This window comes from Nicotiana sylvestris, chromosome 6 (genome assembly GCF_000393655.2).
Source record: "Nicotiana sylvestris chromosome 6, ASM39365v2, whole genome shotgun sequence".
Taxonomy (NCBI): domain Eukaryota; kingdom Viridiplantae; phylum Streptophyta; class Magnoliopsida; order Solanales; family Solanaceae; genus Nicotiana; species Nicotiana sylvestris.
In genome coordinates this window covers 48,633,617-48,645,890 of record NC_091062.1, presented here as the reverse complement: position 1 = coordinate 48,645,890, position 12,274 = coordinate 48,633,617, and the positions used below count along the sequence as shown (strand labels likewise).

At 37.8% G+C, this 12,274-nt stretch overlaps 1 protein-coding gene across 6 annotated transcripts; it reads left to right on the top strand.

The window, feature by feature from the left end:
* Positions 1-207: 207 nt before the first annotated feature.
* Positions 208-10,923, top strand: LOC104219883 (uncharacterized). 6 transcript variants are annotated; one of them, XR_011400494.1, is made up of 12 exons: positions 208-1,694; positions 4,095-4,132; positions 4,933-5,077; positions 5,180-5,266; positions 5,540-5,667; positions 8,280-8,376; positions 8,471-8,548; positions 8,637-8,862; positions 9,092-9,312; positions 9,508-9,571; positions 10,136-10,298; positions 10,493-10,923. XR_011400494.1 is itself a non-coding variant. In XM_009770636.2 (10 exons), exons 1-10 carry the CDS (start codon positions 1,332-1,334, stop codon positions 9,529-9,531), a joined length of 1,407 nt encoding a protein of 468 aa, XP_009768938.1. In that variant the 5' UTR covers positions 208-1,331; the 3' UTR covers positions 9,532-10,045. The 6 variants fall into 6 exon arrangements, 5 of the variants coding, with proteins under 5 accessions (XP_009768938.1, XP_009768944.1, XP_009768942.1 ...); XM_009770636.2 differs by lacking the exons at positions 10,136-10,298; positions 10,493-10,923 and having other exon boundaries at positions 9,508-10,045; XM_009770642.2 differs by lacking the exons at positions 10,136-10,298; positions 10,493-10,923 and having other exon boundaries at positions 212-374; positions 4,085-4,132; positions 9,508-10,045.
* The last annotated feature ends 1,351 nt before the right edge of the window (positions 10,924-12,274 follow it).

Here is a 12,274-nt window from a genome sequence, read left to right as displayed (position 1 = left end):
TAACCGACAGATGTATAATATATATACAATTCATGTATAATATTTGCATAACTATGTATAATTAATGTATACCGGCTAGAAAAAGTAAATATTGAATTTAACTGGCTATTTGTGTAACAATCCCTTTTCTTTTATACTGGGACCCGACCTATGTCCGATTTTATTTTATTGAATCTACTGTTGTACATACTAAAAGACCCATCAGGTCCTAAGACAAAATAATGGATCATTTTCTTTTGTTATTTACCCATTTGTATCTACAAACTCTCTCCACCGACCAGAACCTAGGGTTTTCATCGATCCATTCTCTCAAATTTCGGTCAATTTCATTGGTTAACATGGTATTAGAGCAATAATTCCTGCAACTCGATGAGGTTGTTCATCCTATCGGTTTAGATTTTTCAATTTTGAAGTTTTTCGGGTGTGTTCGACAAGGGTTGTTTTGCAACTTTCCGACAAAGATTTGAGTTTTTCGGCGATGTTTTTGAGGAAAGCTTCAGCATTTTCTACTTTTGTTGAACAAAGCTTTATTCCTTCGAGTATTGTGAAGGAGATACAGTATCATCTGTCCACTCCTTAGTCTATACCTAGTTGATTAACATATCTTTCGTGCTGTAGTTTTTGTAGCATGTTTTCATTCTATTTGAAATTGATACTGTCGTTGTTGTGTGAAATCGATTCTTGATTGTACTGTTCCGTGTGTTGGTTAAAGTCATAGGTGCAGAATCGACCTCTTCTCCTGCTGCCCTTGAATCCTCTCCTACAATCATCGATCTCTCACATCCTCTCTATGTCCATACATCAGACAACCCAGGTGTCTTATTGATATCTGTTCTTTTTCTAGGGACAGAATATACATCATGGAGAAAGAATATATTGATTGCATTGTCTGCTAAGAATAAGGCTGGTATGATTAATGGTAGAATTTTCCAGCTTTCACCTAGTTCTCCTTTTTATGACTATAGGGTTAGGTATAATGATATGGTCTTTGCTTGGCTCAACAATGCTATGTCCAAAGACATTGTTGATAGTGCCTTACATTGTGGCACTGCTAGGGACCTATGGAAAGATATAGAGGAAAGATATGGGCAATCTAGTGCTAGTAGGTGTTATCAGATTCAGAAAAAAATTGCAGGGGTCTCTCAGGGCTCCTATGATATTGCTAGCTATTATACCAAGCTTAGGAAACTCTGGGATGAGCTGAAACAACTTCTTTTGGTCCAGCCTGCATTTGTGGAGCTGAACCACAGGAGTGCAGTGATGGTCAGAAACTCATCCATTTCCTCATAGGATTGAATGACACTTATTCAAATGCTAGAAGCAACATCCTTATGATGTATCATCTGTCAACCCTAGGGAAGGCATATTCTATTCTTTTTCATGATAAAAGTCAAACGAAAATTCAATCTTCTGGTAGTCCTTTTGTATCAAAATCAGCTTATTTCTCTGTGAAGTCCTCTCCTACCTCTGGCCAGTTCAACAATACCTCTGCTCAGTTTAACAATGGGCCCGAACCTTACCTTCAGAAGGTAACATTGATGCCAAGAGGGAAAAACTTGTGTGCCAATACTATAAAAAGCATGGGCACTCTGTTGAGAAATGTTATAAACTACATGGGTTCCCAAGTGACTTCAAGTTCATCAATGGAAGAAAATCTTCTGCTTGCACTCAGGTTGACATTCGTGCTTCAGAAGGTCAGAACTCTTATGAGAATGTCAACCCCTAATAAACATCTTTTACACAATATTCAGCCTTTACCTTTTCTCTATCTTGTTATACTTCCTAATGGCTATAAAGTCAAGGGTTCTTTACATCTCTGTAATGACTTGATTTTATGAAAAGTTCTTTTAGTCCCCTCTTTTCAGTTTAATTTAATCTATGTGCCTCAGTTAGTTGATCAGCTCAGTTGCACAACTTTCTTCACTAGAGTTTTCTGTCATTTATAGGGCCCTTCTCTGAGGAGGCCACTAGAAATTAGTAGAGCACCAAATGGACTCTATGTCATTGAATCTGCAGTTACTTTACCAAAATCTATTCCATTTGTAAATGTCATTTCCAATAAAGGATCAATTCCTTTACCTCAATCTAGTCCACCCGTAAATAACGTTTTCAATAAAGCATCACCATCTTTGTGTGATTACAGTGATTGTTGTAACCCTGATTGCTCTATTAATAAAACTGATCTTTTCTAGCATCAAAGGTTATCTCACATATATGTCGCTTCTTACACATTTCTATTAGACAAATAAAGTCAAATCCTAAGGGGTATTTTTCCGACATAAGATTAGGCAAAAACTTACCTCAAACGGGCCAAACCAATACTCCAAGAATGCCTTTCCTTTGAAAATCACCTCTAACTGGCTCGAATTTAATAAAAAATAACTCAATAACGTCAAACAAAGTTATAGGAATTAATTCCAAACAATGAAGCTTCAATTTTTATTCAATTTTCAAAAATTCAACAAAAGTCAACCCGAGCTCACATGGTCAAAACCCGAGTCAAGTGTTAGATCCCGACTACCCATAATCCCACGAGTCCAAATATCTGATTAGATTAAAAACTCAAGTCCAAATAAACCTTCAAATACTCAATTTTTACTCTCTTAAGTTGTAGGAACCCCCTAATTTTTCTCTAATTCCATATTTTAGGTGTTAATAATCCATGTAAATTCTTGAAATAATATAAAAAATGAGTAGAAATCACTTACCCCAAAGTCTTGTATGAAGGTCTCCTTCCAAAATCGTCCATCTCCAAGTCTAGGGTTCAAAATATGAGAGAATGAGCTAAGATCCCGAAATTAGAACTTAATATAGTCTGTCAACACTATCTTTCGTGATCGCGAAAGGCTCTCGCGACTGCGAAGGCCCCTCTCGACCGCGAAGGCCAAACACATCTGCTGCCTAAAAGTCTTCTAAGCGAACTCGGAATGCACCTTGCAAATGCAATGCACAGTTGCCCTGGAATTATGCGAACGTGATTCCCCTACCCGCAATCGCGAAGACCAACCTCCAGCCAACTTACCGCCTGCCTCACTACTACGGAACACAACATGCAAAGCGCGAAACGCGAATGCCAACTGCCACAACCATCACTAACGCGACCACCAGCTCGCTAACGCGAAGAACAAAATATCTTGCCTCAAAATAACCCTCCGCGATCACGAAGCACACCAGACACCAACAAAAAATTTGCAAACTCAAACAAGCTCCGGGTGGTCTGAAATCCATCCGAGCCACTCGGGACCTCGTCAAATCATACTAACAAGTCCGTAAACACTACCCGGACCTAGCCAAAGCCTCCTAACACATACAAGATCATCACATCAACGAATCAAAGATCAAATCAATAGTTGAACTTCTTTTAAGTCCAAGAACTTCCAAACTTCAAACCACGCGTCCGATTCAAGCCTGACCAATCCGGATTACTTCCAAACTTTGCACACAAGCCGCAAATAACAAAGCAAACCCTATCAAGTTTCGAAACAACAATTTGAATATGATATCATGAAAGTCAACCTCTGGTCAAACTTATAAACTTTGCAAACCTTCAAACTTCCAACTTTCGGCAATTAGAGCCAAAACATCGTAGGAACCTTCAAATCCAAATCCGTACAAAAACCCAAGTTCAAAATCACCATACGATTTATTGGAACCATCAAATCACTAATTCGAGGTCGTTTACGCAAAAGTCAAATCTTAGTCAACTCTTATAACTTAAGCTTCCAACTATGAAACTAAGTGTTCTAATTCACTCCAAAACCTTCCTCAACCAAACTAACTATGCCTGCAAGTCACAAAATAACAAATAAGCATACAAAAAGCATCAAATAAGGAAATAGGGCTCGAATGCACAAAAAGACCGGCCTAGTCCTTATATTCATATGAATAATCACACTGCTCCTTCAAGTCAACTCAATTTCGATATTGTATATCCCTATGCTTCTGATAGGCAACTTTAATAACTCCAGTATCTGTGATAGTTGAGATAACAAAAAAAGATTAATAAAGTGAACTTCAAATCTTGAATTATTTCAGCACATTGATTGAGCATATAAGCAATTTATTACTCCTAATCCTTGTATAGGATATAGCAGGTCAACCCCACATCTATCCCACGCCATTTTGACTTCAGGTACCTAATTTCTTGTCGTATGTGCAAATTTGTGCTCTTGCTATTGATATGTACTGAATTTGTTTAGCTGAGTTCTAAATCTGAATTCTTTGTGTTCTTGAATTGCATTTTCATGGCCAACTGCACTAAAGTTTCAAGCTTTATGTTGATTCCACTGATGTTCCTTTTTATCTTTTTGGTTTCTTTCTTCACATTTTCTCACTTTGATTGTTCTTTTTCTGTGTTTAAGAATATATTAAAGCCCAAAAATAAGTTGGTTATTTCTAGCTCATATGTTCGTGCATTATCTCATCCAGTTAACGCCTTTCTTGGGAGGTATATGCATATTCTCTTAAAAATGAGTACTGGCCATATTATAAAACATAGTTCATTTAATTGTTATTATTTTTGTCTTTTACAGTATTTTGATTTTTTTCCTTCTGGGGTTCTTAAAGAGGGGTTTATTCTTTGAATAAGTCACTCCTCTTTTCGTTTATGTTACTCCCTCCATTTTGATTTATACGGCATAAATTGATTTGATATGGAGTTTAAGAAAAAAAAACAATCTTTTTTTTAAACTAGTCTTAAACATGCCATAACATTTGTATGATTATAAAAGCTTATCATTAAGGGTAAAATGAGAAGTTCCAACTTAATTGTGTCCAAATTCAGAAAGGTATTCTATTTGGAACAGACTAACACGGAAATAGTGTCATTCATTTTAGGACAAAGAGAGTATTTATTTCTTTTCCCCACAATTTAAATATATTTGCTTCTTCAACTTCAAAGAACCTTACTTGTGTCTGATCCACTTAATACAGTGAGGAAAGAAGACTACTAACAAGTACCGCAGCAATTGTCAAAATGGAGATTGATAATCGGTCATGGGTTCCGTTGGTAGAGGAGTTCACTTTTGCAGCAAATTCGGCCCCGTTCAATAATTGTCATGCTTCTACTATTGTCGAGGTTGTGATAAATTTTAGTTCAGGTTCAGTCATTAGGTAGATTGAGTTTTATTTTTTCATTGACTGATGGACTGAGATTGTGACTGATTTGGTTTTGTGAAAGGTGAATAAAGATCATTTCTTGGTTGCTTATTTTGGTGGTACAGTAGAGGGAGCTCCTGACGTGAAAATTTGGGTACAAACTTTTAAGGTAATCACATTCTGTACCACTTAAACTGAGTTCTCTAGCTCGTAGGTGGTATGCCGTGTTTTCTTTGTATAATATACTGCAGCTTTTTACTTGCAAACCAATATTTGAGCCGATGGTTTCAGTTATAGTTCATTAATATCAGCTAAGTCATTATGGAACTTACATTGACCTTTCCTAAATATCGTTTCAAACTTAGTGACATGTGAAGTCCTCAGATGATTTACCTTTTTAAACTGATTATGGGATAATTCAATTGAGGAACAATTTGAGCAGGATGGCCATTGGAATGCTCCTGTTATTGCCGATGAGGAATTTAATGTCTCAATGTGGAATCCTGTACTGTTTAAGCTTCCTTCCAGTGAGATACTCTTATTCTATAAAATTGGGCAAGAGGTACAAAAGTAAGTATTCAGGCTTCCCTTTTAATCTAGTGGTTAATTATGTTATGCAGATCTGACTCTAGATATCCTTAAGATTGTTTGAGCTTTTAGTTTCATAGTTAACATTTTATAGTCAGATTTTTCTACAATTAAATTTCATTATGAGACAATGTGATTTTGTTCACCAGAAAACACTTTTAACACAATACTTTACTACAAGGAGGAAACAATTTGGGAGTGCAGTTAACAGACATTTATAGACATGTATCTCTTAAACATCTTCAGCGTCTCACCAGAAAAATAAAGCGACGTGTCTTGCTACTTACCTTCCATCAATATGTGAAACTTGAAGAACTAAGGTAATTTTTGTATTAGCATGAAATATTACAAGTGTTAGGAAACTGTCAATGCATAGGGCGTGAAGTCACAATCAAATTTCATAATAACACAAATTTATTCGCATACCTGGCTCTGTTTTGTGCATAAAGTCAAAGGTGTTGCATTTCATATCAGAGCTGCCTTTTGTGCATAAAGTCAAAGGTGTTGCATTACATATCAAATATCAAAGCTGTGTTTTGTGCACAAAGTCAAAGGGAGTAATATTTTTAGTCTTTTTGCATTTCATTACAACCTGATTATAATTTTATTAATCATAGAAGAGTTGAGAAAATGTAATATTTTCTTCAAATGCATTGACTTCTTGCTTTTATGCAATAACTGTGAGCTAGATTTCATTATCATGTATATGACTCACTGATCATGCATAGTATTCGAGTTACATCACAGTACATTGCTGAATTTAAAGTTCTACTGTCTTTTCTATTTTGTTGAATGCAATGACAACTTACCAGATCCATGGGATTACGCTCAAACTTGCCTTTTACTAGGGACACCACTAATAAAACTCTTCAGTGTCAATATTTTATAATATCCTTCATTTCTTATATTTTTCATTAAACAGTTATACGGTGGCTCATTATTATTTGATATCATTTTGTACTGCTCAAAACATGTACTAACATTGATGCCCTTAGTTTTCTCATTTCATCCCTTACAACAACAACAACAACAACAAAAATTCAGTAGAATCCCACCAGTGGGGTCTGGGGAGGGTAGAATATACGCAGACCTTATCCCTACCCCGGAGGGGTAGAGAGGCTATTTCCAGTAGACCCTCGGCTCAGAGACAATAGATTCGTAACAACAACAGAAACCAGAAAAATAATATCAGCAATGTGAGAGGCAATAACTAAATGGGAAAGGAATAACACAAATACTATGCAAAATGTGAAACACAACATAAACTGCTAGCAGTCCTAGACAAAATATTATCAGACTAGCCGGTACAAAGAGGAAAAACGTTTGACTACCCCTTAACCTACAACCCTAATGCTTGACCTCCATACCTTCCTATCAAAAGCCATGTCCTCGGAAATCTAGAGCGGCGCCATGTCCTGCCTGATCACTTCGCCCCAATACTTCTTATGCTGCCCTTTATCTCTTTTCGTATCTGCCAAAGCCAACCACTCACACCTTCTAACCGGGACATCTATGCTTCTTCTCTGCATGTGCCCGAACCATCTAACCCGCGCTTCCTGCATCTTCTCGCCCACCGGAGCTACGCCCACCCTCTCCCGAATACCTTCATTCCTAATCTTGTACAGCCTAGTGTGCCAACACATCCATCCCAGCATCCTCATTTCTGCTACTTTCATCTTCTGGATATGTGAATTTTTGACTGGCCAACACTTAGCCTCATACAATATGGTCGGTCTAACTACCGCTCTATAGAACTTACCTTTAAGTTTCGGCGGCACATTCTTGTCACACAGAACTGCAGATGCTAACCTCCATTTCATCCACCCCACTCCAATACGGTGCGTTGTAACATCCCGTCGATCTCCCCATCTCCCTGGATAATTATCCTAGGTACTTGAAACTTTCTCTCTTGGGGATGACTTGTGAGTCAAGCCTCACTTCTACGTCCGTTTCCCCCGTCACGTCGTTGAACTTACACTCCAAATATTTCGTCTTAGTAGTTAGTCCTACTCAACTTGAAACCTTTAGACCCCAGAGCCTGCCTTCATACCTCTAGTCTCCCATTAACGCTGCCTCGCGTTTCATCAATCAAAACTATGTCAACAACGAACAGCATATACCATGACAACTCCCCTTGAATATGGTGTCTCATTTCATCCCTTAATGCATTAATATGTTTGTTTCTGCGGTAATGCCATATTATAAATTATATCAAGGTTCTCTAAGTTTTAGAGAGTATCAAGCTTGTTAAATGCTTAACAAAATTTGCAATTTCTCGAAAGCTGACCTAGTCACAATTCCCAAGGTCAAAGAAAACTAGAAAAACAGATGACCTAGTCACCATTCCAATAAAGGTCAATCAAATTATTTGGCTAAAATTTTCTAAAATATTTTTTCAGCATTTCTAAATTCTGAATTAATTCCAAAATTAATGGTTGATTATACTTATAATAATCATAATTCTATTTAAAAAATTTAGTCAATAAGTTAATCAAAAGGCTGGCTTGTTATATAACCAACTCTAAATTGAAATTATTGAACTTGTCCACTATACTTTGTGCTCCCGATGCTTGCTGATGGTTTTTATACATTAGATGGAGTGGATGCTTGAAGCGATCTTATGATGGTGGTGTTACATGGACGGCAAGAGAACAGCTTCCTCCTGGTATATTGGGGCCAATAAAAAATAAGGCAAGAATATGGCGAATTCAATTCTCTTAAGTTTCATCCATGTCTCTCAGAATATCTGATAAGCTAAGAATAAGTTTTCACTTGTTTTCATTAGCCTATCTTGCTGGAAAGCGGTTCCTTGCTTTGTGGATCATCTGTGGAGAGTTGGAACTCTTGGGGAGCATGGATGGAGGTAGTACTAAATAGTTGGAAAATGCTAAGTATCCGTTCCTACTGTTCTCTAATGGAACTAAATGGTGGCTTCTGTTTCTTTACTACAGATGACTGCAGATTCAGGTAGGACATGGAGAAAGTATGGTCCAGTATACATCGAGAATAACCCTCTTAGTGTGATTCAACCCGTCCCTTACCAGACTGCAAATGGGACATTGCGTGTTCTTCTAAGATCATTCACTGGCATTAATAAGATCTGCATGTCGGAGTCCCATGACAGTGGTTATACTTGGAGTTATGCAAAGCCTACTGAACTGCCGAATCCTAACTCAGGTAACTATTTAAGAAAATGCCTTTCATCTGGTGTTTGAAAATGATGTACTATGGTTACATTTTGTTTCTTCATAGGTTTCCTTAGGTACGAGATTTTTAAAGGTGATCAAACTTACATGTTTTCAGAAACTCTAAGTTTGAACATTAGTAATATGCCTTTCCAAAAGAATATGAGAAGCAACTATTCATTCCAACATAGTTAAGGCTTATCTGATTACTTGCTAAGCAGGGATTGATGGAACAAAGCTGAAAGATGGTCGTCTTTTGCTTGCGTACAATACATTTTCTAGGGGTGTGCTAAAGGTAGCACTCTCAGAAGATGATGGAGACTCATGGCACGATGTTGTTACACTTGAGGAGACTGTAGGAGAGTTCTCTTATCCAGCTGTTATCCAATCTAGTGATGGATTAGTTCACATAACTTATACATACAACAGAACACAAATCAAGGTAGCAACTTAATCTGATGAATATCATAAGATTTTGGTTAGGTTTTATTGCTGATATATTTTAATAACTAGTATCCACTTTTCACTTGTTTGCGTGTGTGAAACTATTTTTACTTGGTTGTTCAGATTCCCCCTGATGCTTGTGGACTACGGAGGCATAACTCTTTGTTTTGTTTTTAATCATTTGTTACTGCAGCATGTAGTCCTTCAACCCAAGTAATGAAGTACGGAAAGATGAGAAAACCTCTCAAGTGAAGAAGGTATGTAATCCATATTTGTGCCATGGGACTGCTGGAAGAATTTGATATACCACTTATTTGAGACTGATCTCACACCTATTTTGTGATTGTACTTCTAATTCTAGATTCATAATTCTCCTCGAATCAGTTCTTATGATGAGGATGAAGGGCAGCAATTGTACTTTTTCACTTTTCTTTTCTATTTTTGATGCCTTTGTATTCCTGCAAGATTGACCAGGTCCTCGTGAGTTGCGGGTTCAAATATGTATCTGGTTTTCACTGTTGCCTTATCAGGATGTACTTGAAATTTAAGAATTTATTTATGATTAGGAAGATGATCCTTTTATTAAGTTAGAAGTCAGTAACTCTTTATGGCGGAGGATGGTAAAATTAAGAGTGTGGTGTAACATGTGAACGAGGATCTTAAATTACTCGGTTTATTTCCAAATGTTCTTTTTAAAGTTATGTGACAACAGAGACAGGTAAATAACTTGATAGGGGTGTGTGTAAGTATTGTCCGTGCATTTTTCTGCTATTTCTTTTGACAAATCAGGATGAAATATCATAGCCGCATCACTCCTACAGCAAATGAACAATCCACATGATATTGGTACAAGGCATTATTCTTTGTGATTGCACCTGAATTTCCGTGGCAAAGGACTGTGTTGGTCATGCTCTCCTTCCGGAGGAACTAGCTTGTCCCTTTTGACCTTGCCTTTCTGGTACTAATTCACTATGCCAAGCTTATGTGAGTGCTAGTGATATGTTTTGATCATTTACTCCTGGAATAGTACAAAGATGTTTTATTGTTTACAAAATTCTTTTTATAAGAGATTTGAGGCAAACTTTTTTCTTTTTCTTTTGGTAATAACTGTGATATGTTACCATTGTCAACCAAATGATTATTACAAGCTAACCAGTATAGCGTATCATTGCTCGCAGAATAGCAGCTGCTATCTCCTCCTTGAATTGCGTACACTTACTCCTTTTGATCCACCTTACTCTGGTTGCTGCCCCTGCTCTTACTATGCGTATCCCGGCCCAGTTTTCCATGGTATTCGTCACCTCACTGATCCAACTACATGCAGCAAAGAGATGATAATGTGTCTTCACAGTATCTGCATCACACAGACTATACTTGTCATCATTAATGGGAATGTGTAGTCTATGTAATCTTTCCTTTGTTAAAAGCCTATCTTGATATGCCAGCCACATGATCAGTCTTTGTTAGGTAGCAAACTTATTGCTAAAGGTGCTTGATGGTTTATGCCATAAGACATTATTTTAGGTGTTGTAGATATAGGACAAGATGTGGAAAGAGTTGAGAAAAGGAAAAGAGGAATAAAATGTAAAAAGCAAGTTAAAAAGAGGAATCAGATATCATGGGGATGGTGCTCTATAACGTTTAGTGAAGACTGCTATCGGGTACTGGTGCTTCATTAGAATGAAGAAGGATGATTGCTGGTGGTTGTGATATTGATATGTGATGCTGCTAGGAATGGGGGACATGGGAAGCAACCTAAGGAAACAAATATAATTGATATGAAAAAGAAAAATATGAGAGTGGGCAAGGTAATTAGAATATTCAGTGCTAAGTCTGAAAATCTAGGACACAAATGAGAAATATCCCGTCTTAAGTTTTTTTCTAACAAACGTGCTCCCTTGGTCCCAATTTATGTGGCGATGCTTCATTTGATGCGGAGTTTATGAAAGAAAGAAAGATTTTTGAAACTTGTTTAAAATATATCATAAATATTTATGTGGCTATAAAATCAGGTTATTTAGGGTAAAAGTAAATTTACCTATAAGATAGAAGTGTGACAATTTTTTGGGATATAATAAAAAAGAAAATTGTGTCACATAATATGGACAGAGGAGTACAACTCTTGCTCAAAGCTTATCTAACTAGGCTTGACTCAATTGTCTACTTGTCTTAGGGCATCTCCAAGGGTGTACTATTTTTGGCACCAAATCTAAATTTGATGTTTTCTTTGCTCCAATGGAACACCAAATCTTGCACCATTATAGTTGTTATGCAATGCCTTCCTGATATTCTTTGGAAGGGCAACGTAAGGCTAAGCAACTGATGTCAGTGCGGTTGCTGTCCGCCAATGAGGTCCCCTCCGCACGCTAGACTAGATTGTCAGTGCCGTGCGGGAAAACCAATGTCATGAGCAATTGCGGAAGCTGAGAGAGAATTGGGTTTTGAATGATGATGATGATTTTATTGATGACTGAAATGCTGATTACAAAGATGCGGTGTCGAGGGGGAGAGACACCAGAAAAATGCTTGCTTGAAAATGTTTGATTGTTTGGTCCCCCTTAATAATGCTTAAAAAAATAAACCAACATTACATGACTAGTCCTAATAAAGCTGTAGAAGCACACTGAAATGGAAATGATGTAAACTAGCTTATGATTACAATGAAAATGACTTAGTTTATTACAAGGTAGAACTAAGTCCGATGGCAGCAACTTTGTCTTGCGGGTCAGGGTCTGCGCGCGCGTTGTTGTGGGCGCGCGCGACACTTGCTGTGTTGACCTGAGGCTGGGCCTGGTGCTTGGCATCAGGGTCTGTGCGCGAGGCGCTGCTGGAATGGGCCTGCAGCTGGGCGCTGGCGAGGCATCAGGATCTGCGCGCGCGGCATTGTCAGGGCACGCGGCGCTGTTGTCATTGGCCAGCCCTTGGGCGCTGGCGAGAGGCATCGGTGGGGCGACAGAGGC

What these genes read in the sequence shown, in the direction of transcription:
- LOC104219883 (XM_009770636.2), top strand. Translation starts at nt 1,332, where the DNA reads ATGATGTATCATCTGTCAACCCTAGGGAAGGCATATTCTATTCTTTTT. An exon ending in TGGGGCCAATAAAAAATAAG is followed by an intron (nt 8,377 to 8,470) that starts GCAAGAATATGG and finishes TGTTTTCATTAG; the next exon opens with CCTATCTTGCTGGAAAGCGG. An exon ending in ACTGCCGAATCCTAACTCAG is followed by an intron (nt 8,863 to 9,091) that starts GTAACTATTTAA and finishes CTTGCTAAGCAG; the next exon opens with GGATTGATGGAACAAAGCTG.